The 22,715-nt window shown below is 41.2% G+C and overlaps 1 protein-coding gene across 1 annotated transcript in view; it reads left to right on the top strand.

Annotated features, from left to right (window-relative positions):
• cubn (cubilin (intrinsic factor-cobalamin receptor)) overlaps window positions 1-22,715 on the top strand; it is a 167,520-nt gene that overhangs the window by 119,680 nt on the left and 25,125 nt on the right. Inside the window, exons 50-59 of the mRNA XM_075452455.1 lie at window positions 162-365; window positions 7,250-7,399; window positions 7,531-7,652; window positions 9,929-10,154; window positions 13,720-13,907; window positions 17,154-17,310; window positions 18,637-18,786; window positions 18,935-19,120; window positions 20,701-20,830; window positions 21,234-21,451. Coding sequence (XP_075308570.1) covers window positions 162-365; window positions 7,250-7,399; window positions 7,531-7,652; window positions 9,929-10,154; window positions 13,720-13,907; window positions 17,154-17,310; window positions 18,637-18,786; window positions 18,935-19,120; window positions 20,701-20,830; window positions 21,234-21,451 — 1,731 coding nt within the window. The remainder of the gene's footprint in view (window positions 1-161; window positions 366-7,249; window positions 7,400-7,530; window positions 7,653-9,928; window positions 10,155-13,719; window positions 13,908-17,153; window positions 17,311-18,636; window positions 18,787-18,934; window positions 19,121-20,700; window positions 20,831-21,233; window positions 21,452-22,715) is intronic.

The raw sequence follows: 22,715 nt of genomic DNA, 5'->3' as shown, positions 1-22,715 counted from the left end.
CTAGAAGTGTTAAAAATCAGGCAGCAGCGTTCTGCACAAGTTGAAGACATGAGAGACGTGAGAGTTCCGGCCTTGTTTTGGCGTTGACGAAAGTAGTCCGGCTTTTTTGGCTTGTTGAAATTTTGAGTTTGTCTTTACCTCTCACATTTTTTTTTTTTTAGATTGTGGTGGAGTCCTGAACGACCCAGCTGGCGGGAACTTCACTTCCCCAGGCTACCTGGTGTCCAATTATAGCAACAACCTCAACTGTGAGTGGCTGATTCAGAACCCACATCACATCAACTCCTCTATTGTGGTGCTTATCGAAGACTTGCACCTAGAAAACCATCAGACGTGTGAATCAGACTACCTCCAGTTCCGCTTAGGTAAGATCTATACAGAACGCGCTGGATTTAGTATGCACTACACATACACATACATTAAACAGCAACTCCTAAATATTTAAGACAGCTGAACAGAAACTTTGATGTATAATGGCTTTTCAAAATAAACTAACCCATAACTAACTTTTGTAGGAAAGTGTTTTTTGTTGAGTTCTAAAAATAGGGTAAGTAATTTGAACTAATTAAAGCAATTATCTCAACAAGTGGCAGCTGCATGGGCAACCTTCTAAATTTCTTGCTACAGTTTTACTTAATCAACTCTTTATAGTCTCTTGTGCATCCTCTAATGTAATCATATAAACCAAATTATTTAATAGAACATTAGATTTAATGGTGCATCGTGAACCACATAATGGTTGGTTGTCAGACATTGTGTTTGTACTTACTCAGTAAAGAAAACAAAATGTTGATGTATATGCGACATTCACTGCATGATCCGAGCAGGGCATCCTGCAAGCAGTCCAATTGATACACTGTTTTCCTCTGGCGCAGGCCTTGCTCACTCAAATTATCGACAGCAATGGACCGGCATAGGAATGGAGGGGACCCACTCTTACGTTAATTCTTTTGATGCAAAAACTAAAGTAATAATCCTTTTTTGAAAATGGGAGAAATAGAAAGTACTGATATTTCTGTGAAATTGTAGCAGATAAAAGTGAAAAGTTATTGGTAAAATAAAGTACGAAAGTATTTTTTTCTTATTTCTTTATCAAAAGTAAGGAAGATTTGATGTAGTATAGTACCAAAAGTATTTGTACTGCATTACTTCCAACCCCTGCTTCCAGCTGCAGCTATTCTGCCGGACAGACAAAGAATAAGAAGAAAAGCATGTGTTGACACCTACAGTTCTTTGGACACTGTATAACGTAATGTTACTTTTGGCAAACACACTACTACATTACACCAATCTGCCATAACATTATGACCACTTACAGGTAAAGTGAGCAGCATTTCTCATCTTGATCCGTAACTATGTTCTGCAGGGAAAACCTGCACTCATGGATTTCACTCTGACACCTACCTGAACATTTTTGCAGACCACCACCCACAGCTATACAGTATGGCAACACATCTTCCCTAATAAGAAGCTTCCGTCAAAAAACATGTTAAGAGCCTGTAAAGAACATGTTCCCCTGACCCCTAAACTTTCCAGATACCAATCTGATGGGATTTTATAGCATTTGTGGGAAGCAAGCTCAATACACGAAGACCCTCCCCACAACCCACGGGGTACAAAGGATCCTTTGCTAAGGTCCTGGTATGAGACATTCCAGGACACCTTGAGATGTTCCTTGGCCACGCTTTGACTGGTCAGAGCTCTTTTGGCATGATGAGGAGAGCACACTTAAGGTTTGGCGGGTGGTCATAATGCCATAGCTGATCAGTGTACATCAATGTCATATTTGATTTTAACAACAACTAAAAAAAGATATGGATAAACTCACCAAATTGGCAGCAATGATGAGAAGTTGTGTGCAAATCTGCAGTTTTTGCAGACAAATATAAAGCCAATGGTGGGTAGCAGTGCTGTGCCATGATTAAGGAGAAATGCACACCCTCGTTTGTAACGTTTGTTTGTTCGTCAGATATATATCGTGCAGTGACGTGTGTGTTATAAATTTGTAGTTTGTCAGATTAACATCCTAGAATAACTGCCGAAAGGGTGGTTAGCTTTATCACCTGACAGCAAGAAGGTCTTGCATGTTATATTTCTGGATCCAGCAATTGCATTTGGTTCAGTGCCACATAGCCTTATTTGGAAACCGTTTGAGTATTTTAAAGTGTCTGTAGTAGTTTTTAACTTAGTAAGAGCATATTTTCAGGATATTAGAGTACAAAAGTAAGTTTGTACCTAAGTACATTAGGTTTCACAACAGGCTGGCAGAGGCTAGAAATAGGCATTATGGCAGGGTATACGATTTCTCCATTAGCATTTACAATGGCGATGGAGATAATTATTAGAGCTTCCAAGTGGGTTGTGGGTGGAGACAGACGTCAGGATGGCATGCGCCTTACACCAATTAGATCATACATTGATGATATGACATTGGTGACTACAACAGTGCCATGTATGAACAGAATATTTGAGAGACTTAACAAAAATCTAAAGTGGGCTGGTATGAAAATCAAACCTACTAAGTCGAGAAGTATCTCAATAAGTAGAGGGAAATTAGGTGATACAAAGTGTGTAATAGATGAAGAAAACATTCCAATAATTAGGGAAAAAGCAGTAAAGAGTTTAGGCAGGTGGTACCAGGCAGACATGAATGATGGAGAGCGGGCAGTGCAGTTTCGGAAAGATGTTGCTGAGGGACTGGATAGAATAGATAAATCAGAGCTTCCAGGAAAGTTGAAGCTGTGATGTCTGCAGTTTGGATTGTTTCCTAGGTGATGTTTCCTAGGTGATGTGGCCACTGTCTGTGTATGAGATTCCATTATCTGTTGCAGAAAAAATGGAAAGATTAATTAGTTTTTATATTAGGAAGTGGCTAGGTGTTCCTAGATGCTTAAAGGGGACATATTATGCAAAACTTACTTTTTGCAGGTCTTTGTTTTCATATTTGGGTCTCTACTGTTCCTTTAAACACTCCAAGCGCGAAAAAACCCATCCATCCATTTTCTGTAGGTCAGTAGAAAGACTTTGGTGTCAAGAAAAAAATGCTGCTGTGAGCCATTTGGATGGCTCCCCCATTGTGACGTCACAATAGGGGAATTTGCATATACCTGTCGAGTCCCCACCCACTCCCCACCCTCTACATTAGCTGAAGATCCGCCATCGAGCATCGAGCATACAGCGCAATGGCTACGAAAGGAAAATCACACATGAAGTGTTGTGTTGTTGGCTGCACCTGTGGTGCGTTTCTGGAGACCCAGGTGTCCAGCAGCAGCTCCAGTCTCTGCCGGTGATACCTCCTGGTGGTTTTCACAGCCACGAACAGGTCAGCCTGTGTGAGCTGCTGCACCGGCCGAGGGGGAGCGCTCCTCCGTGCCGGGCCGCTCTCCTCTGCCGGGCCAGCCGCCTGAAATAAGTTGAGAAAACATCCGCGCCCCCTGCAGCCGGCAGCTCCTTCTGGTGTCCGCCAGTGAGGACGAGGCTCCCGGCCACCAGCAGACAGGTGACTGCGGCGACAGCAGCGCGAGGTCCCGCTGTTGAGAAAACATGTGGAAGCCTGCCGGGGGGACCGAGGCTCGCCTTCAGCTCAGCGGGCCCGGGGCAGAGGAGCGCTCCCCCTCGGCCCCGGTGGAGCAGCTCACACAGGCTGACCTGTTCGTGGCTGTGAAAACCACCGGGAGGTATCACCGGCAGAGACTGGAGCTGCTGCTGGACACCTGGGTCTCCAGAAACGCACCACAGGTGAGTCAGGCTGGAGACTGCAGAAGCTCTGCACTGAAAACAAATGAACCCTTAATTCATAGTGAATAGATAGATAGATAGATAGATAGATAGATACTTTATTGATCCCGAAGGAAATTAAAGCATCCAGTAGCAAGACATAGTAAAGCAATAAAAATGTTTATACAATTATAAACACTTTAAAAACAATCTAAGAATTTAAAAAAACAGTTTAAAAATACACTCTCAGAAAATAAAGTACAGAATCGTACCTTTAGGGGTACGATGACTTGTCACTGGGGCAGTACCCTCTGAAGGTATAGTTTTGTACCCTTATACTGAAGTAGCCTAACACAGACTGTCTATTGTACCCCAGCATGTAGAAAAAAAGGTACATATATGTACCTTTTACCACTTGAGTACATATATGTACGTTTGGACCCTCAAAACAAAAGGGTAAACAGTACACGCAGCCGGAGGCTTTTCATGAGCGGGGCGGGACGTGGCCAGCAACAGCTTATTTGCATAAAAGTGACAGCCCTTTAAACGGCTCAATTTGGGAGAGACTGAAAATGGCAAGAATAGAGCTGGTGAAATCTCTTCATGTGAGAGTGATTTTGTGCAAAGAACTTCATGAACATGTTTTGTATAGCTCATAGACCAATTCTAACTTGTTTAAAGAGATAAAATATGTCTCCTTTAAGTACTGTGGCACTGTATTGGAATGGCATACTCCAGCTCCTAGTATCTAGTCTAGTAGAGGAGTTTCAATGTACAAAAGTTAGGACAGAGCTCCTGTTGGTGGTTCCAAACCCAACCAAGGGGAGGAAGTGGAAACCAAGAATGGCAGCTCAGGAGGCAGAAGCAACTCTTAGACATGCAGAGATTGTGGGTAATGTACAAATAGGCCAAGGAAGCTTGGGGCTTGACCCAGGCAAACCAGTGTGGAGTAGAGCAGGTCCCAAGGAGAAGAGAAGGCTAGTTGTTGAGCAGGTTCGTAGACAGGAGGAAATGTTAAGGGGTGCAAAGGCAGTGGCTCAGGCTAAGCAGGGACGGTGGTTGAATTGGGAAGGTGTAGAGAAGAAAAAGCTTAGTTGGAAAGAACTGTGGAGTATGGACAAAAGGAGTATTAGATTTTTGATAGAGGCAACATATGATGTATTGCCAACTCCCCAGAACCTAAAACTCTGGGTAAATGGAGACCCGTTATGTTCAGGTACTGTAACTCTAAGGCATATTTTGTCAGGTTGTAAGGTTAGTCTGTCACAAGGCCGGTATACATGGTGACATGACCAAGTATTAAGAAGCTTAGCTGCAGGTATTGAAGATAAACGAAGGCAGGTAAACTTAGGACGGTCTAAGGTGAAGAGAGTGGCAATTCAGTTTGTTCAAGAGGGGGAGAAAGTTAAAAAGACGATAAGGAGGCACGGCAGCTTGGAGGATGCTTGTGATTGGGAGATGCAGGTAGATTTAGGAAATAAGCTTGTTGTTCCCCTGGAAATAGCTTCTATAAATCTAAGGCCCGATATAGTCTTGTGGTCTATGAGTAGAATGAGAGTCTATTTCATAGAGCTGACTGTTCCTTGGGAGGAATTAGTAGCAGAAGCATATGAAAGGAAAAAGCTTAGGTATGTGGAGTTGGGGGCAGAAGCAGTGCAACGAGGATGGAAAGTTAGGATCTGTCCAGTGGAAGTAGGATGTAGAGGATTTGTTGCAAAGTCTGTGTAAGTGGATAGAGTGTGAGGGAAATAGTGAAGGAAGTGTCAGATGAGGCAGTAAAGTCCAGTCAGTGGATTTGGATGAGAAGACACAATAGTAGCTGGGGGCCCAGCAGGGGGAGCACTTTGGGAAAACATACTCTTTGAAGAAGCAAAGAAGAAATTTCAGGCTATTTAAGTGGAGGGTGTGGCCCATGTGAGCCTTTTGAAACCAGGCGGCCATTTCAGGTGAGTTGGCTTGTATGGCTTTGTTTTTGCTGGCATTTTTAGTGATTGTAGGACTGTTTAGGTTAGTTTGTCTGCTGAATCTGCTAGTGTGTCTTGTCCTGCCTCCACCTCTGGCACCCTCTATACTTTCATTACCCCCTACCCAAACCAGGGTTTGAATCCCATTCCTACTTTATCTTTACCTCTTCTATTTCTACCCCCTACCCGAATCAGGGTTTGTATCCCTACCCCACTGTGACTGGTGTGCAGTTGGTGAGAGGCTGGGGTAGCTTGTGGTTGTAAAAAAAAAAGAAAAAGAAAAAAGATGGTTGTTGTGGTGTGAGGAGCAGTGATGGCTGGCATTAGGGAAGTGACTCTGGGACGCCAGTGATCATTGTCTAGCCCCCTGGAGGTGTCGTGGGCCCAACTCGACGAAACACTGATGAAAGGAGGTTCCCACCTGATGACCCCAATGACATGTTGGTCAGCACTGCTCACTGATCTATATAGGGATCATAGGGAATTATTCACTGAGTCTGGTCCATTTTTTCTTTAGCACAAGTTTCTTGTGTTTACCTTAAAATTGTGCACATAAAGTTGACGGGCACTGTAGTTAAAAATTTGGGATAAACTGTGAAGATTTAGAAGTTATTAAAGTATTTCATATATTTTTTTAACATGGTTTTGTATTAGAGGAAAATTGGAACACATCAAGTCATAAGATTTATACCCAAACTTAAGACTTACTCAGAGTTCCTTTTAAGAAATAGTAAATAATCCAACATTGGTCTTAAACAATGTTGAAGAATGAACATGTTTATTGACACTTTTTTATTCTGCTCATGTTGGCTCATGTTTAAATAAATTGCCCGCACCTACGTCCTGTTTTCTAAACAATATATTTTACAGAGAAGTGAGGGATGTCTCTGGACTTTTCCATAGTACTGTCTGACAATCACAAACTAAGGTTATAAGGTTTCAACGACACAACACTGCGTCACAGGCAGGGACTCGATATAGCTTCCTGGGAACGCCAGACAGACAAGGTCTTCAGTGTAAATCCAGTGGAATAGCAGACTGGCTAACAGACTGGCTGTGTTTTCAAATAAACTTTGGAATGTTGATCAAATCATAAGCTTCTACACAAACAGATATCATCACAGCAAATAGCTGCTCTTCTATGTTTTAAAGACCAGGATATTCAAACAGACAATTTCATAAACCTTTGTTCCACCTCAGTCGATAAACAGGAGAATGGGAATGGTCTGGGCAAGAATGGGCTCATTCTATACTTTAGTTTGTTTGCAATCATTTTCTTTTGTAATAGAAGGTCATTTAGAATAATAGGCATAGGGTATATTTCCCAATATAAGGTTATTATGCATGTGGGTAATATAAATAGAATGGAATTAGACTTTGCATTTAACAGTGGAATTCATGATTGGGCAACGGCCAACAGGAGTTGCATGTGTGCTTAAAGTTGTGCGTAACTATAGATAAAGAAATGCAAATATGGAGAAGACATGTATGTATGAATAATAATTATTATTTTAATTATGTTTTATTAGTTTGTTTTACGTTGTGAAATGTTCTACACCTTCCCTCAGATGACGCAGATGGGGAGCTACTGGCCAAGTTTTGTGGACAGACCACCCCGAGAATCCCAATTGTGGTCTTTACCGCAAACCTCTGGGTTCACTTTCAGACTGACTTTTCTCAGGGGGACTTGGGCTTTAAAGCCAAGTACTTGTTCTCTGGTAAGACAACTCAATACCTTCATATACCACTGATTACATACAGTATATAAAAAGAGACATTAGCCTTTTTCTAATAAAGCAGTTATAAATACTACCAAAGTTTCCTGAGATATATCATCATCTCTGTGCAGAATGTGGAGGCTGGCAAGCAGGTGAAGGAGGGGTGTTTTCCAGTCCTAATTACCCCAACCTCTATCCTAGCCCCAGTCGCTGTGCTTGGCTGCTGGAAGCTCCTGTGGGACACACAATCACGGTGAGCTTGTAACACAACCATCTGTACACACACAGATAAAAGAAACAAAGGAATTGACACAATTGTGCTGACTGCAGATTTTATGGGCAGGTATTCAAGTTGTACAGCTCAGATGAAACAAATAAATTAAGTACTATTTAGCTATATGCAGGTCAGTACAGTGATTATTAGCACTGGAAGCTCACAGCTTGAGGGTTTGCTCTGCCTGTACCTGAATGGGTTTTCACCAGGTGCTGTTGTTTTCTCCCACAGTGCAAAATACATGTATGCTCGGTTGGCTGCTAATCCTAAATTGCCCTTGGCATGACTGGTGGTGTGTCCAATGTGTACCCCAGCTCCCACCCAGTGTCAGCAGGGATAGACTCCAGCCCCCATGAACATGTTAAAACAAGTTAGAATGGATGAATAGATATGTACAGTAAGGTCTGGAACTACTTTGACACTAAAATTTTGTTACTTTAGCTATATATCAAAACATACTCAAGTTAGAGTCGTATCATAAATATGTGTTCATTTTTTTCTTCTTTTCAGGACCAAAAATCTTTTGCAGCAACAAAATCAATGGTATTGCATATATAAATATAATAAGTCTGATATAGGCTGCATTTATATCTACAGAATTTCACTATGATGGATGATCACAGGATATTTTTAAAATGATGAAAAAAGGCTTCACAACACAAAAAAACCCCACTCTCCTAGAGGTCTTTCTAAAAGTCTTCCAGAAAGAGACTTAACAAGACTGAATACAGAGGACTCCCCAAATCCTGGAAATAATTCATGAATCTCCAGAACATAAAAGCCATATTAGACTTTGCAATAGAAAAAGATTTGATGAAAAAAAAGTGCCAGAGCTGTTGTGAAACAGTATTCTGCAGACAGATTAAAAAAAAGGAAAAAAACAGAGGAGTCCTTGAAAGCTTCAAGATTCAGAGCATATAAATATTATTGGTAAAACACCTGCAGGCAATGTCAGAATCAGAATCAGAATCGCCTTTATTGTCATTATAATTTTCATTACAATGAAATTTGGTTGCAACTCCAAAGGTGCTTATAAGACATCAGAATTTAAAACAAGACTATGTTTAAAGTAAATTTAAATATATTTAAATAAAATGAAATAAAATGAAGGCACAGTAATAAAATATAAAATATTGCACATTTTTACGGAATTGCATGGTATGAAATTGCACATGAGGTGTATTGCACTGTTCTCATTGCGTGTGGTGATGAATAAACTGTAAAGATTTGGTAACTATTTATTTCTATTGTTCAATAAAGTGATGGCTCTTGGATAGAAGCTGTCCCTGAGCCTATTTGTCCTGGATTTGTGTGACCTGTAACGTCGTCCAGACGGTAGCAGGTCGAACAGGTCATTTCTGGGGTGGGATGTGTCTTTTATGATGCTGTCCGCTCTGCTGAGGTAGCGAGAAGTGGCAATGTCCTCCAGGCTGGGCAGGGAGCTGCCAGTGATCCGCTGGGCTGTGTTGATCACCCTTTGTACCGCTTTCCTGTCTGCTGCTGAGCACCCTCCGTACCATGCTGTGATGCCGTACGCGATGATGCTCTCAATGGTGGCTCTGTAGAACAGCACCAGAAGCTTTACCTCCAGGTTGTTCCTCCTGAAGACCCTCAGGAAGTGGAGTCGCTGCAGTGCCTTCTTCACCACCACTGTGCTGTTAGCAGACCAGGAGAGACTGTCGGAGATCTGCACTCCCAGGAACTTTATGGAGCTCACCCTTTCCACACAGACCCCGTTTATGTAAAGCGGGGCTGGGACAGCTCTTCCCTTCCTGAAGTCCATTATTATTTCTTTCGTTTTTGTGGTGTTCAGTGGCAGGTTGTTTGCTGTACACCACAGTGTCAATATGTTAACCTCTTTCCTGTAATCAGTCCAATCACGGTGGTATCATCCGCAAACTTTATGATGGTGTTTGAGAAATGGGTCGGAGAGCAGTCATGTGTGTACAGGGTGAACAGGAGAGGGCTCAGTACACAGCCTTGAGGGGAGCCAGTACTGAGTTTGATAGTGGAGGAAAGGTGAGGGCCTAATTTCACAGACTGATGTCAGAGCATAGGCATGAAGCCATTCGAATCATACTCAGTGTTTACTGTAAAGGTATGATTGTCAAGTGTTTTGCTTAATGTCATTGCTGAGGCAGAGATTTCTATGTGTTCAAATATTGCCCTGGTGCAACAACAGGATCCAATTCTCTGTGACCCACCTATCAGGTACAAATTTTCTTGGTTTCCTACTCCAATGTCTTTTTCTGCAGTTGACCTTCAGCTACTTCAACCTGGAGCCCCACTCCACATGTGGCTGGGACTCTGTTACCATCTTCAACGGAGCTTCCCCTGGTTCCCCTGTTATTGGCCAGTACTGTGGTACCAGCTCCCCAGGAACCATCCAGTCAGGGTCCAACAAACTTGCTGTGGTTTTCCTGGCTGACCATAGTGTTTCCAAAGGTGGATTTATAGCCTCCTGGTCTGCTGATTCTTCAGGTGGGTTGAAAATAGTAAACTTTTGATGGTACTAAAGTCAGAGGTATATACATTCGCTTCAAAACACACTTTCGTGTTTTTATCAACAAAATAATCCACTTCCCTCACATATGTTATCATTATCTCACATCTTGGAATAAAAAATTTAAAAAAAGCATGAAAGGTACTACCTCCAGTAGGGGTCCTTAGGCAAGACCCCCTTACACTACCTGCCTGCCTGGGATATGAGTGTAAGTCTCTTTGGATAAAAAACGTCTGGCAAATGCATAAACATAAACAACACAGCAAAAAAATCTTCAAGGTCCCTTTATTGTCCCCTTAGGGTAATTTGTTTTGCAGCTAATAGAAAATATAAAAGAACACCAGCATAAAAAAAACACATACATACACACATCATCGGTCAGTGCTATTTGAAAGGGCAATGGTGATGGGTGTAAACTGATGGGGTCATTAAAAGTCCGGCAATCTTTCTGCACAGTTTAACAATGTTTTAGGAACTGCATTTTCTGTCCAAAAACACTTTTATTCATGCAGCGCTGTCCTAGAAATTTAGTAGACATGCTCTGGAAGGGGTTGCATATGTGAGCATGAATCTCTGCAATATTCTGTTTAGCTGTCTGGCTGAGTTTAGCCAACTTGTTCAAATTAAACATCATTATCAATGCAGATATGAAATGCTACATCAAATGATGATGACATTTTTTTCCTCCACTTTGTAATGTAATACACAAAGTAAATTGATAATAAAAGCAACTAGAAAATTTCTGAAGAAATTTAGAAGGGGCCTGCCAAAGTGTGCGTATCGCTCAACCAATCACGGCTGCTCAGGAATGGTTCGCAAGGCCTAAAGAAGAAGCATTCAAGCCTAAACGGCATCAAAGCCGTTTAAATTTAAAAATTTAAAGCGGTTAACTGTCCCTTTAAAGAGGCGAACTGTCCCTTTAAAGCGGTTAATTGTGCTGTTGAAACTTAGAAGGACTGGCTGGGCCACTAATAGCCTTGTTTCTATGGTAATTAATCTCCCTCAATTAACTGACAGTTAAGCTGCCCCTACACTAATTATATGAGACTCAGGCTTCTCAGAGCCAAAAAACCTCTACGAACAGATGCTTCCCATTCGGAAACCGTAAGAGCTACGGAAAAAATTCTCGCAGAATGAGCGAGGGACGCCTTTGGACTTCAATATTCCCGTCTTTCAGATCTGTAGCACATTCACAGTGAAAGCACGGATGAGAGAAAGAAGGGCTGCAGGAGCTGCTGAGATTCTGAGAATTGGATGAATTAAAATGGGGATTTGAGGTCTTTGAACCCCGACATCACTTTGCTCTGAGGGGCTGTGAGAGCAAACGGTCAGCCCTAGATGAAATATGAAAACATTTTATGAATCCCAACATGCGTGCCTATATTATGACAGTACATAATGGCATTGGAGCGATATTTGTAGGCGTGAGGGCGATTCGAAAATTAATCTGAGGTCAGAACTCTTGCTCTTCCCACACTCTAATGAAATGGCAGTTGTGCTCTAAAAATTCAAATTTTGCAGATTTTGGCCAAAACTTTGGGTCGCTTGGAGGCATGCTGTGGGAAATCCGTAGTAGGTATCGACATGGCGTCTTCACTTCTGAACACAGCACGGACGTATCTACAAACTGACATTTGAATGGCATTTCTAGGTTAATGCATGATGACACAGTAATTGATCAAAATTTTGGGTCTTTTATGATTTTTCCAGGTCATCCCCCTGTTTATTCCTAGGGGGGCTGTTTTTTGCTTATTACGTCGCCATGGTAACTCCAATCTTCAATAAAAGTAATAGCCCGCGAAAACTCATCGAGCCGGTCGTTTTGATATATATATTGTTGGGATGTGCGGGCCCTATGGGCCCGCATTAATGTGGACGGAAGAATAAATATATAAATCTATAAAGAGACACGTTTTCAATGTTAAATCCCATAGACTTTTGCCAACGGAATAGTAATAGGTGCCTTGCCATGCATTTGCATGGAGGACTGCATAGCATTGCGAAGCATTGCGAAGCATTGCGAAGCATTGCGAAGCAATGTGAAGCAGTGCTCTCCTATGGAATGCTATGGCAGGCCCCAATACTGTATCCTCACTTGACAAAAAAAAATGTGTCAAACATATTTCATAGTTGTCTAAATATGAATTGTGACTGGAACAATAATCAAAATCTTTGAAGATAATCAGCACAAAATTTGCAAGACAGTACAATAAAAAAATGTGAAATAGATAGAAATGATAAAAATTTGTAAAACTAATAGTTCAATTCATTTTTATTTATATAGCGCCAAATACAACAAATGTCATCTCAAGGCACTTATATAATAAAGTCCAATTCAAGCCAATTGGAATTCAATTAATTGTAATCATAATTATTCATAAAATAATCCAATTCGTTCATATAGAGCCAATTCAAAAACAATTTCCTAGCTAAGGAAACCAACAGATTGCACTGAAACTTTCTTTTCGGTCCAATCTCCCATCCTGAGCGTGCCTGAGGCGACTGTGGAGAGAAACGACTCCCTTTTAACAGGAAGAAACCTCTGGCAGAACCAGACTCAGGAAGGGTGGCCATCCGCCTCGACCAGCTGGGGTTTGAGAAGACAGAAAGAGAGAGGGGGGGGCAACACCATTCAAAGGATATCTGTTGGAACAGGGAAACACGAGTTAATGACCACAATAATGTCACATATACATAAAGAGATTAAAGTGAGGAAAGGTGTGACAGATGAGGCCCCCCAGCAGTCTAGGCCTATAACAGCTTAACTATGGGATGTTTCAGGATCACCTGAGCCATCCCTAACTATAAGCTTTATCAAAAAGGAAAGTTTTAAGCCTGGTCTTAAAAGTGGAAAGGGTGTCTGCTTCCCGGACATTTACTGGCAGCTTATTCCACAAGAGAGGTGCCTGATAACTGAAGGCTCTGCCTCCCATTTTACTTTTAGAAACTCTGGGAACCTCAAGTAAACCTGCAGTTTGGGAACGAAGTGCTCTGTTAGGAAAATATCTTACAATGAGATCTTTAAGATATGATGGAGCTCGGTCATTAAGAGCTTTATATGTAAGGAGAAGAATCTTAAATTCTATTCTGAATTTAACAGGGAGCCAATGAAGAGATAGTCCAAGTCATGTAAATAGTGGGGAAAACAGAGCCTCAGTATCCTTGGACTTGTAGCGATTCCCCTGGAGACAAGGAAATGGTATGATCCATGACTGATGGTAATATTATATTGGTCTACGGGAGTCTTTTGATTTTAGAATTATGTAAATTCATGCACAAATAGAATGCATATTGTCTAAAATTATGTATAACTTCTGACAAAGACATTTTTTGTCCTAAAGGAACAGCATTTGGTCAGCTTATATCATTCATGCATCCATCCATCCATCCATTTTCAATACCTGCTTTATCCAATTCAGACTTCCAGTCTGGAGCCTATCCCAGCTGTTTTTGGGCGAGAGGCAGGGTAACACTGTACAGAGTTTGTGTGATGATTTTTTTTACTTGTTCTGTACATTAATTTTTTTGTTTGTTTTTCACCAGGCTGTGGAGGGGTAATCCATGCTGATACAGGTGTAATCAAGTCACCAAACTATCCCCAGAACTTCCCAATCAATGTAGAGTGTTCCTGGCAGATCATTGCCCACGAGGGAAACCACTTGGAAATGAGCTTCAGCAGTGATTTTGAGATTCCAGACAATTCTGGGACCTGCCAGAACAGCTACATCAAGGTACCTTCACTAATCCAATAAGGGAACTTTGTCAAGTGTGAGCTTAGGGGCAAGTAAGTCACATAATAATAACAAACTGCAGCTACAAAAGCCAGGTCACATTTGCTAATTAAGAAGAATCCAAAATTTAAGTGCGGTTGCATAACCAGTCACCCTAGGATATTAATTATATAAAAAGAAAATATATATATATATATTTGTTAAACATATGCTATGATAAGTCATGTGCTTTGCATTTGGGATGATCAAATAAATTAAATCAGCAATGACAAATAGAATAATCTGCAATTTCTGCAGATTTCAACATTTCCCTCTCTGCTACAATTGCTTATCAACAGTTTGTCAGCTGCTTCACCAGAGAAAATAAAAAGCTGGATTCATTATATGCAAATCTAAGAAATGGATACAGCTCCTTGGGCCAACCTCCATTGGGAAAAATCAGTCTGGTTCTCCACCCTTCCAACTATACACACCTGGTTCAGTGGCAGCCTGTGACCCAGCTGACTTTGAAGAAGGGGTCTGAAGAAATTGAATAAAATCTGCTGGGATGCTTAGAGCCCACAGACTGGAATACACTCTGTGAGCAACGGGGAGATGACATCAGTGCCATGACTGAGAATAACATGAGACATTTTGTGTCGGTGAAAAATATCACATGCTTTAAGGTAAAGGGGTTTTAGACTGATGGAAGCCTGCACAGAGCCAATGAGTGGTCCATGTTTTTAATTGGATTCAGTGAAGAACAACGCTCAGCATCCTCCTAACAAGCTACAACGACCTTATACCTTCCCCCTCCATCTTGTCTGTGTTCAGCAATTAAGTGTTGAGGCAGCTGGAGAGACTAAGCTGTAACACTGCTGAAGGTCCAGATGGTGTCAGCCCCAGGGTCCCAAAGACCTGCACAGAACAGCTATGTGGGATTCGGCAGCACCTCTTTACTTTAGCCTGAATCAGGTGAAGTGCCAGTGGTATTTTGAGACATCCCTGCCTTTTTATGATACCTAAAAACTCTCATTCATCTGCACTTAACGACCCTAAAGTCCCTAACATCCCACGTCATGAAAAGTCCTTGAAAGACTGATATGGGCTCACCAAACTAAGAAAGTAAGCACCTTTCAGGAACCCTCATAGTTGTCTATCTTCTTGGGTTTAGGGTTGAATATGCCATCGTCTACTTCAACAAACAACTCTCATTTGGACAAAGCAGTTACCAAGTTGAGGGTCGTGTTCTTTAATTTTCCCAGTGCTTTTGATAAAGTTCAGCCTACACTCTAAAGTGAGAAGCTCCAGAAAATATAAGTGGATCCCTCCGCAACTATCTGGATTATTGACTGCCTCACAAGCAGACCAGTTTGTGAGACTGAAGGGTTACGTGTCTGAGAAAGTGGTGAGCAGCACAGGGGGCTGTACTCTCTCTGTTTCTCTTTAATCTATACAGAGAACTGTCATCAGCAGAAATACTCCAGTGACTCTGCAGTTGTGGGGTCTGTTATTGATGGACCAGAGGTTGGGTACAGGGAACCGGTCGACTACCAGGCATGGTGTTGAAACAATAGCCTTATCTCGACTGTGAACACGACAAAGGACATGACTGTGGATTTCAGGAGCAGCAGGAATAAACAAAACATTATTTCCAAACTGTGAAGAGAGGTGGTGAATGTCTACTGATACATCTGTGTTTACTCGAACATCAGACTGAACTGGAAACGCTACATACAGTGAGGCTGTCTACATGAATGGACAGAGCAGACTGGTGCTTGAGACTGCTTGGCTTCAAGAACAAGAACAGCAACACCAGCATCAGAGCCAGTGACTCAAAGAAACGAAGAAAACAGTTCCAGAGGCTCCAGAGCACTCCCAGGCATAGAGCCAGACTTCTGTATCAGATTATCCAATGAAGAATGCTGATGATGACAATAGTGCCCAGACAGCGCTATCATTCATGGGGACAGCACGCTGCTCAACTGAAATAAAAGAACTGGGAACCCTGTTGTTACCACACAAAGATCAAATATTTTCTAGTTTTTTTCTTTGAGATCTTAACTTTTCATCTTTTGCCAGTGACCGCATGTCATTTGTTTTACAATTCTTTTTTTCTTTTTAAAATAGCCACACTGTGTTTAATAGACTAAAATCTCAAAGTGAGATTACTTGGCTGAATTGAGGATCCATGAGGAGAAGGAAATCAGAAGACTCAAATATCACATGGGGTTATTATTTTTACACTGCCTGATGTAGCAGTGTTAACAACAAAGGGACTAATCAACAAATTAATCCAGTATGATTAAGGATTAAGGGAGTATCTACTATAAAGTGCCTGTTAAAAGTTTAAAAACTGCCAGTATCAGCCTATATTGCTATGATATAGATCATAAAATGAATATTTAGAGGGGGACCACAGGCATCACCGTAAGCTCTTAATGGACTAAAACAACTATTTTACTATTCTCATCAAAGCAATCATTTCTGATTTTATTAATTAGTTTAATCATCAGTATAATTGATACCTCTCTTTTCTTTCTCATGCAAATTTTAAATCTAATATTTTATAATGAGCTTGCTTCATACTGCAAGCTCAAATAACAACTTTTGCCTTTTTCATGCACAAACAAGACGACTGGGATCAATGCACTTATTATCTTTTGTTAATACATACAGATAGTAATTAGAGTAATGCCTTGTGAATGTCCTCTAAATAAGTTGCTCATATGAGACAACATTTAACCTCTGGATGTGTTAAACTGTCCATCTTGCCTTCTTGTGACACTATGACAACTTAACAAATATGCAACTCTCCCATATTTAATCATCTTTTAAACCAGTGAGTATACTTTGCAGTCAGCTGAAGAGTTTTAGAGCACTGTCTTCTATTGTCAGTTATCTGACAGGAGAGATTAATTAACATGTATTTATTTGTAAATTTTTCTTGTGAATTTATGGAGGTTATTAGTGTAAGATTACGTTATGGTCACTAACTTAGTCTATGCATAGCTTGGTACATTACGAAAATACACTCCAGTATCTCTGTTTATCCTAGCAATTGATAGACATTCCATGGTCACATTCTTATCAGGAAAATATAAAAATGGTTTCCTGTGTGATATCAGCAAATTAATATTATTCTGCAGCCCTATTCTGATTGTGTCATTTGATAAAAAAAAAAATAATAATTTGAATATGTGCAGTGACCTAAAACAATGTTCTGGGTAAAAAAAAATGTCTAAATCTGTGTGCATTTCTCTGCAGGTGTGGGCAGGCCTTACTCAAGATGCTGAACGTCTGCTGGTGACAGGCTGTAGATCAATTGCCCCGTCACGGGTCATTGCTCCATACAACATAATCACAAGTCGATTTCAGGCCACTGAATCCCAGGGCAGAGGTTTCTCACTCGCCTTCAGTTCCCGTAAGAATCAGAATTAGGAATTGAGCTAATACTCACTGACTGAATGTAATGTGTCAACCAGTAGCTTTCAAGGAATTCTTCTTTAAATACAGTGCAGGGGATGTATGTTTTCCATTCGAAGTCTTTTTGTGATGAGAAAGTTGTTTTCTTGTGGGTGGTGTTTTCTTCATTTCAGTAAAAATTATTTTGCATCCCTTCAGTTTCACACACTTTATACTGTCCATCCATTTTGTATACCCATTGTACCTCGTCGTAGGGGGCTGGAGCTTATCACAGCTGCCACTGGGTAATCGGTAGGTTTCACTTGGACCAATCATAATGAGTGCAAGACCATTCAAGGTCGGCCTGGTCTTTGCTCTGTGCTTTGCTGCACTGTTTTGCTGTAAAAGTTACCCCATTTTTGGCGTATTCTCTGCAGCACTTTGAAGCTATTTGGCTGCATCGATTGTCCTTTAAGTCTCCCTGACCCTGCCGATGAGAACCATGTTATGGTTTTATGATACAACAAAAAGATTTCACTGTGGGGATAGTGTTAGCCAAATGCTGAGCAGTGCAAGGTATTACTGACACCACCATTCTTCTCAAGAGATTCGATCATGACATCGGATAATCTTTCCAGAGTGCATTAAGTGCGGTTTGGCAAGCAACAAATGGCCTGTGATTTGTCTTATTCTTGGACTGGCTTTAGTCTGGCAACACTACCCTGAAGGCTTGATTTATGGAGTGCTATTTCAGTTGTTGCCCTTTTTGCAAGTTCTCCAATCTTTTTGTACTGGTCACCTCACTGAACAAGAATCCATCTGCTTTAAAAACTCTTTTAAGAATTGTGATGGTTTTAAACAACTTTTCTCACAGTTATTGAAGCCACTGTGCTTCTTTGCATTTTTTTAAAACAAATAGACCCCTCTCACGCTCCCAGGTACATTTGATTACTCTTACCTTCTCGGTCGACATAGCTTGCACCTTCTGACTCCTCGCCGGTTCGTCAACAAACGTGAAACGTGAAAGCGAAGGGGTGTTGTATTTACGACAGTGTAACCGTACATTACCCCCAAGCCTGTAGGGGGAGCTCCATAATGGGCTTTTTGAGAAGTTACATTGTATTGCTTTAAGAAGTGCGGAAATTTTTTTTTTGATTGAATTTTATTCATTTTTATATATTTCAGTATGAAATATACCAGTAAGTACACTGTGCAAAAACTAGAGGTTTGAATCATTTCTGATGTGACTGTCGCTGTTATTCTCAGTTTTTAAAACACAAACAGAGTAATGTTCAAGGTTAGCACTCCCACCAAAATGCACAGTTTAATCTCTTCTGTTCCTAAGGGTGCGGTGCAAACTTCACAACTCCCAGTGGACGTGTGGTTTCCCCAAATTACCCAGCTGACTACCCTCACCACTCGAACTGCAACTACACTATAGATGCTGGTGAACAGACTGTGATCGTCCTCACCTTTCAGGTCTTCCAATTAGAAGGTAAGCGTTAGTATTAGCAATATGGACAAAGAATAACAAACAGAAGCCTTGGATTGATTACAAGATCGGTCGGTCTTCCTTTGGTAAGTACTGTAATGGATAATGTGTCAAAAGTGAATCTTTTATAATGTCTCTTTCTTTTGTCTAGCACACTCCACATGTATGTATGACGGTCTCAAGATCTATAACCTGGCTACCACTGGCACTGCTATTGCTACTGTATGTGGCACCAGCATACCAGGGCCCTTTTCCACCTTTGGCCCCATGCTACTTAATTTCTACTCCGACTCTGTCATTACCGACAGTGGCTTCATGGCAGAATACAGAGCCATTCGTAAGTAATGAGAGTTAACAATCAAATGTTAACTATTCACTTTTGAATTTTCTGCCCCTTCTCATTTGGTTTCAACAATGTAATGCTCTGCATCAGATGTGTAATAAATGCCCTTGTTAGGTCCCTCTGCATGATCACTACCACTGCAGCAGTATGTCAGCCAATATTCAGACTGTAGACAAATCAGATGTGTTCCTAAGATCTGATCTTTTGGACATAGAGTAATGGCAAATGGTCCTCACTTTTATGTAGGGTTTCACCCTTATCTGTGTTTTACAAAGTGCTTTAAATGGTGTTTCTCAACGATCCATTCATACAAACACTCATACAGTGCTTCTCATCCTACAGTATATGCTGCGATTTAAAAAAAAAAAATTTCAGTTGACATAAAATATCTTGTAAAACACCAGAATCTTTGTCTCAGCGCAGGGATGTGGGTCTTGGGTGAGTGAGAGAGACTTGAGATCCATGCCAGACGGGGACGAGTGAAACCTCACTGGCTGTCTTACCTGTGTTTGTTTAGCAAGCTTCCAATTGTTGCTCTCACTTTGCTTTGCATGGCCCTTTTTGAAAGAAACGACAGTCTTGAATTTGTGTTGAAGACAAGAAGTGGAAACGGCACTATTTTCAACATGAAATGCTCTAGCAGTTTACATAAGCCGCATTCGGACTGTAGGAACCTTATAACCTTTTAATCCACGGGGCCGTTTTCTCCCGCATTGGGACATACAGGAACTCGGGACCATCGCCCTCAGTTCCTATAACCATTTTAGCTCCTTCTTCTCAGCTGGGTCTTTTCAGGGTTCTATAGGAACACATCTGACGTCGGTGTTTGGTGGTCAGCAGCTCCGCCCCATGTCATGCTGTCACGGCTGAAATGTTTCCTCATACGACACAGACACAACCGGCGCGTGTTTAATAAGTTAAACTTACACGTTGTCTCCTTTGTCTGCGGCGCTCTGCTCTCCTTCCTTCATGAAACCAAGAAGTATCGCCTGCGCTCTATCCTTCGTCTCCTGACTCTCTCTGTGGGCTCTTCCAGCCTCGATGTTAGACGCCCGATGTGATCGTCCATGATTAATATCACCATCATGCAGACCATGAACATGGTGGCCTCCCCGCTCTCTATATTAGCTTGTTTGTGGTGTTTTTTTCTTCTCTCCTTACTTTTCGCGGGTTTTGTTTTGTTTTGTTGTTGAATGTGGCGCTAAAGTAACACGTCGCTGTCGCAGATGGCTGCACCGCATCAGTCCCGATTTGGTCCCGACTCATGTGCAAATACAGACTGAAACTAGGGAAGGACAGTTATCATAACGAAATTCGAGGAGGACCGTTCTTAGAACGGCTCTGTCCGAAAGCGGCTATAGTAATGCTTTTGTAAAGAAAGGAACCATGTCCGATTTTTTTTTTTTTTTTTTTCTTCAAAAGATCACCTCAAGTTTGCTCTGATAGTAAATGGAAACCGAGCTATAGTTTAGTAGTGTTTATGTTTTTTTTACTGTACTATATAGCCATTGGATTTATATTGTGGTACTGCTATAGAGTGTGTATTTATAGTGTGTGTGCGTGTGTGTCCACAGCATGTGGTGGTTTCTTCAACAGCACCGCAGGGACAGTGAGTAGTCCAGCAGTCTCCATGACCAACTACCACCACAACATCAATTGTACCTACCATCTAAAGGTCCGAGAAGACAGAGTGATGGATCTAAAGTAAGATTTAAAGTGCATTGCCTGCATTAATTGAACTACAGGACATGATACGTATAATGAAAGTAAACTGGACAAAAAAAATCTCTTCAGTTTATGTGAATATTAGTGAAGATGGTTATCATAGCAATATATGCTGCTCTTACATTTGAAAAAAAAAAAATCTGCATTTTACTGAAGTTCCCTGCTCTTCTATTTGGACTTTGGATGGATCAAGGTTTTACTGGATAGGTTTTGCCACCGTTCAACCTGGGGATTGTACTCAGCCCACTCCGTTTACTTGTTGAGACTGATAACAGTGTAACTCTGAGTCATTAACATAACAGTAAGGTATTCTGAAAAGTAGTTCTGAATCTGTAAGCAATGTTTCGTTTTAGTCATTCATGCTTTCTTTTTCTCTCCACAGGTTTAACACCTTCAGTCTGGAGGCATCTTCTTCGTGTCGCTATGACTATGTTGCAGTTTACGATGGGCAGAACACCTTGGCTCCCCTTCTTGGAAAATTTTGTGGTACAGTGATCCCACCTAATCTGCGCTCCTCCACCAACCAGCTATTCATTGTATTCAGGACAGATGCAACAGTGAATGGGATTGGCTGGAGAGCTACGTACAGTGAAACACTCGGTAAGTCAATATTGTTATATTTATATATCTGATACAACTGATACTTCCTGCTTCTGAAGAGTGCAGACGTGTCTCTGCTTCCTGCTGCTGCTTACTGCTTTATTCACTTTAAAATCTTTTATTCATTTTAGTGTGCATTTGTAAACGGTATTAGCCCTCCTGTTTGCAAAGAGAATCGGACAGAACAATGGGCCTCATGCAAAAACCGTTCGTACGAACAGATTTGTCGTGAGTACGAGTGATTTAAGAGAATTTGCGCATTCACCAATTTTTTCGTATTTTAAGTTTTCTTTCAGGTGCGAACAGAATTTACGAGTGATCCAGACCTGTCGTAGGAGTTTCATTAAATAGTCCGCTGTTATTCGAATCAAGTTTGCTTGACTAATGGATTGCATATTTAATTACTTTGAAGCAAACATAAATAAATATATACATTATACCCCATAATGATGCTGACATTATTCTGTTTGACTTAAATTATGCACTAATTGAAGGTTAATTTGACTCTGTATATAACAAGGTCAATGGGAAGCGTAAACAGTGGCTGATTTGATACTTTTGGATGCCTTAGCGCGTCAAGCTCTTGGAATAGAGCGTGTGCTCCGAGACGTGTAGATATCCTGTGGAGACAGACGAATGGCTGGCATCGCGATTTAGATTGCCATGGACTGTGCTGCTGCAAATATGCAGCTTGCTAGAGCCACAACTCCAGAGAGAAACATGCCAATCAAACCCAATTCCACCACACGTCACTAAAGATAGCTGCAATTAAGCCCCTCCAAAAGAAAAGAACTCCAGATGATGAACAACTACAGACCTGTCTCTAATCTCTCTTTTATTTCCAAGATTATTGAGAAAGTTGTATTTAACCAGCTCAACGACTTTCTGAATGAAAGTGGAAGTCTTGATTACTTTCAATCAGGCTTCAGACGTCATCACAGCACAGAATACTGATTCTGGTAATGTTTCAGTCCTGGTTCTGTTGGACCTCGGCGCTGCGTTTGATACTTTAGATCACAGAATCCTGTTGCACAGGCTGGAAAACTGGGTTGGACTTTCTGGAGCGGTCCTTAACTGGTTCAGGTCTTACTTAGAAGGCCGGAGTTATTTTGTTACAATTGGCAGCTATGAATCTGAGCGAGTGGCCATGACTTGTGGAGTCCCCCAGGGGTCAATTCTTGGACCTCTTCTATTTAACTTGTATATGCTCCCTTTGGGTCAGATATCACAGAACTTTAACATCAATTATAAACGTTATGCAGAC

The sequence above is a fragment of the Odontesthes bonariensis genome, chromosome 20 (assembly GCF_027942865.1).
Source record: "Odontesthes bonariensis isolate fOdoBon6 chromosome 20, fOdoBon6.hap1, whole genome shotgun sequence".
Taxonomy (NCBI): domain Eukaryota; kingdom Metazoa; phylum Chordata; class Actinopteri; order Atheriniformes; family Atherinopsidae; genus Odontesthes; species Odontesthes bonariensis.
This window is presented reverse-complemented; position numbering and strand designations above follow the sequence as displayed.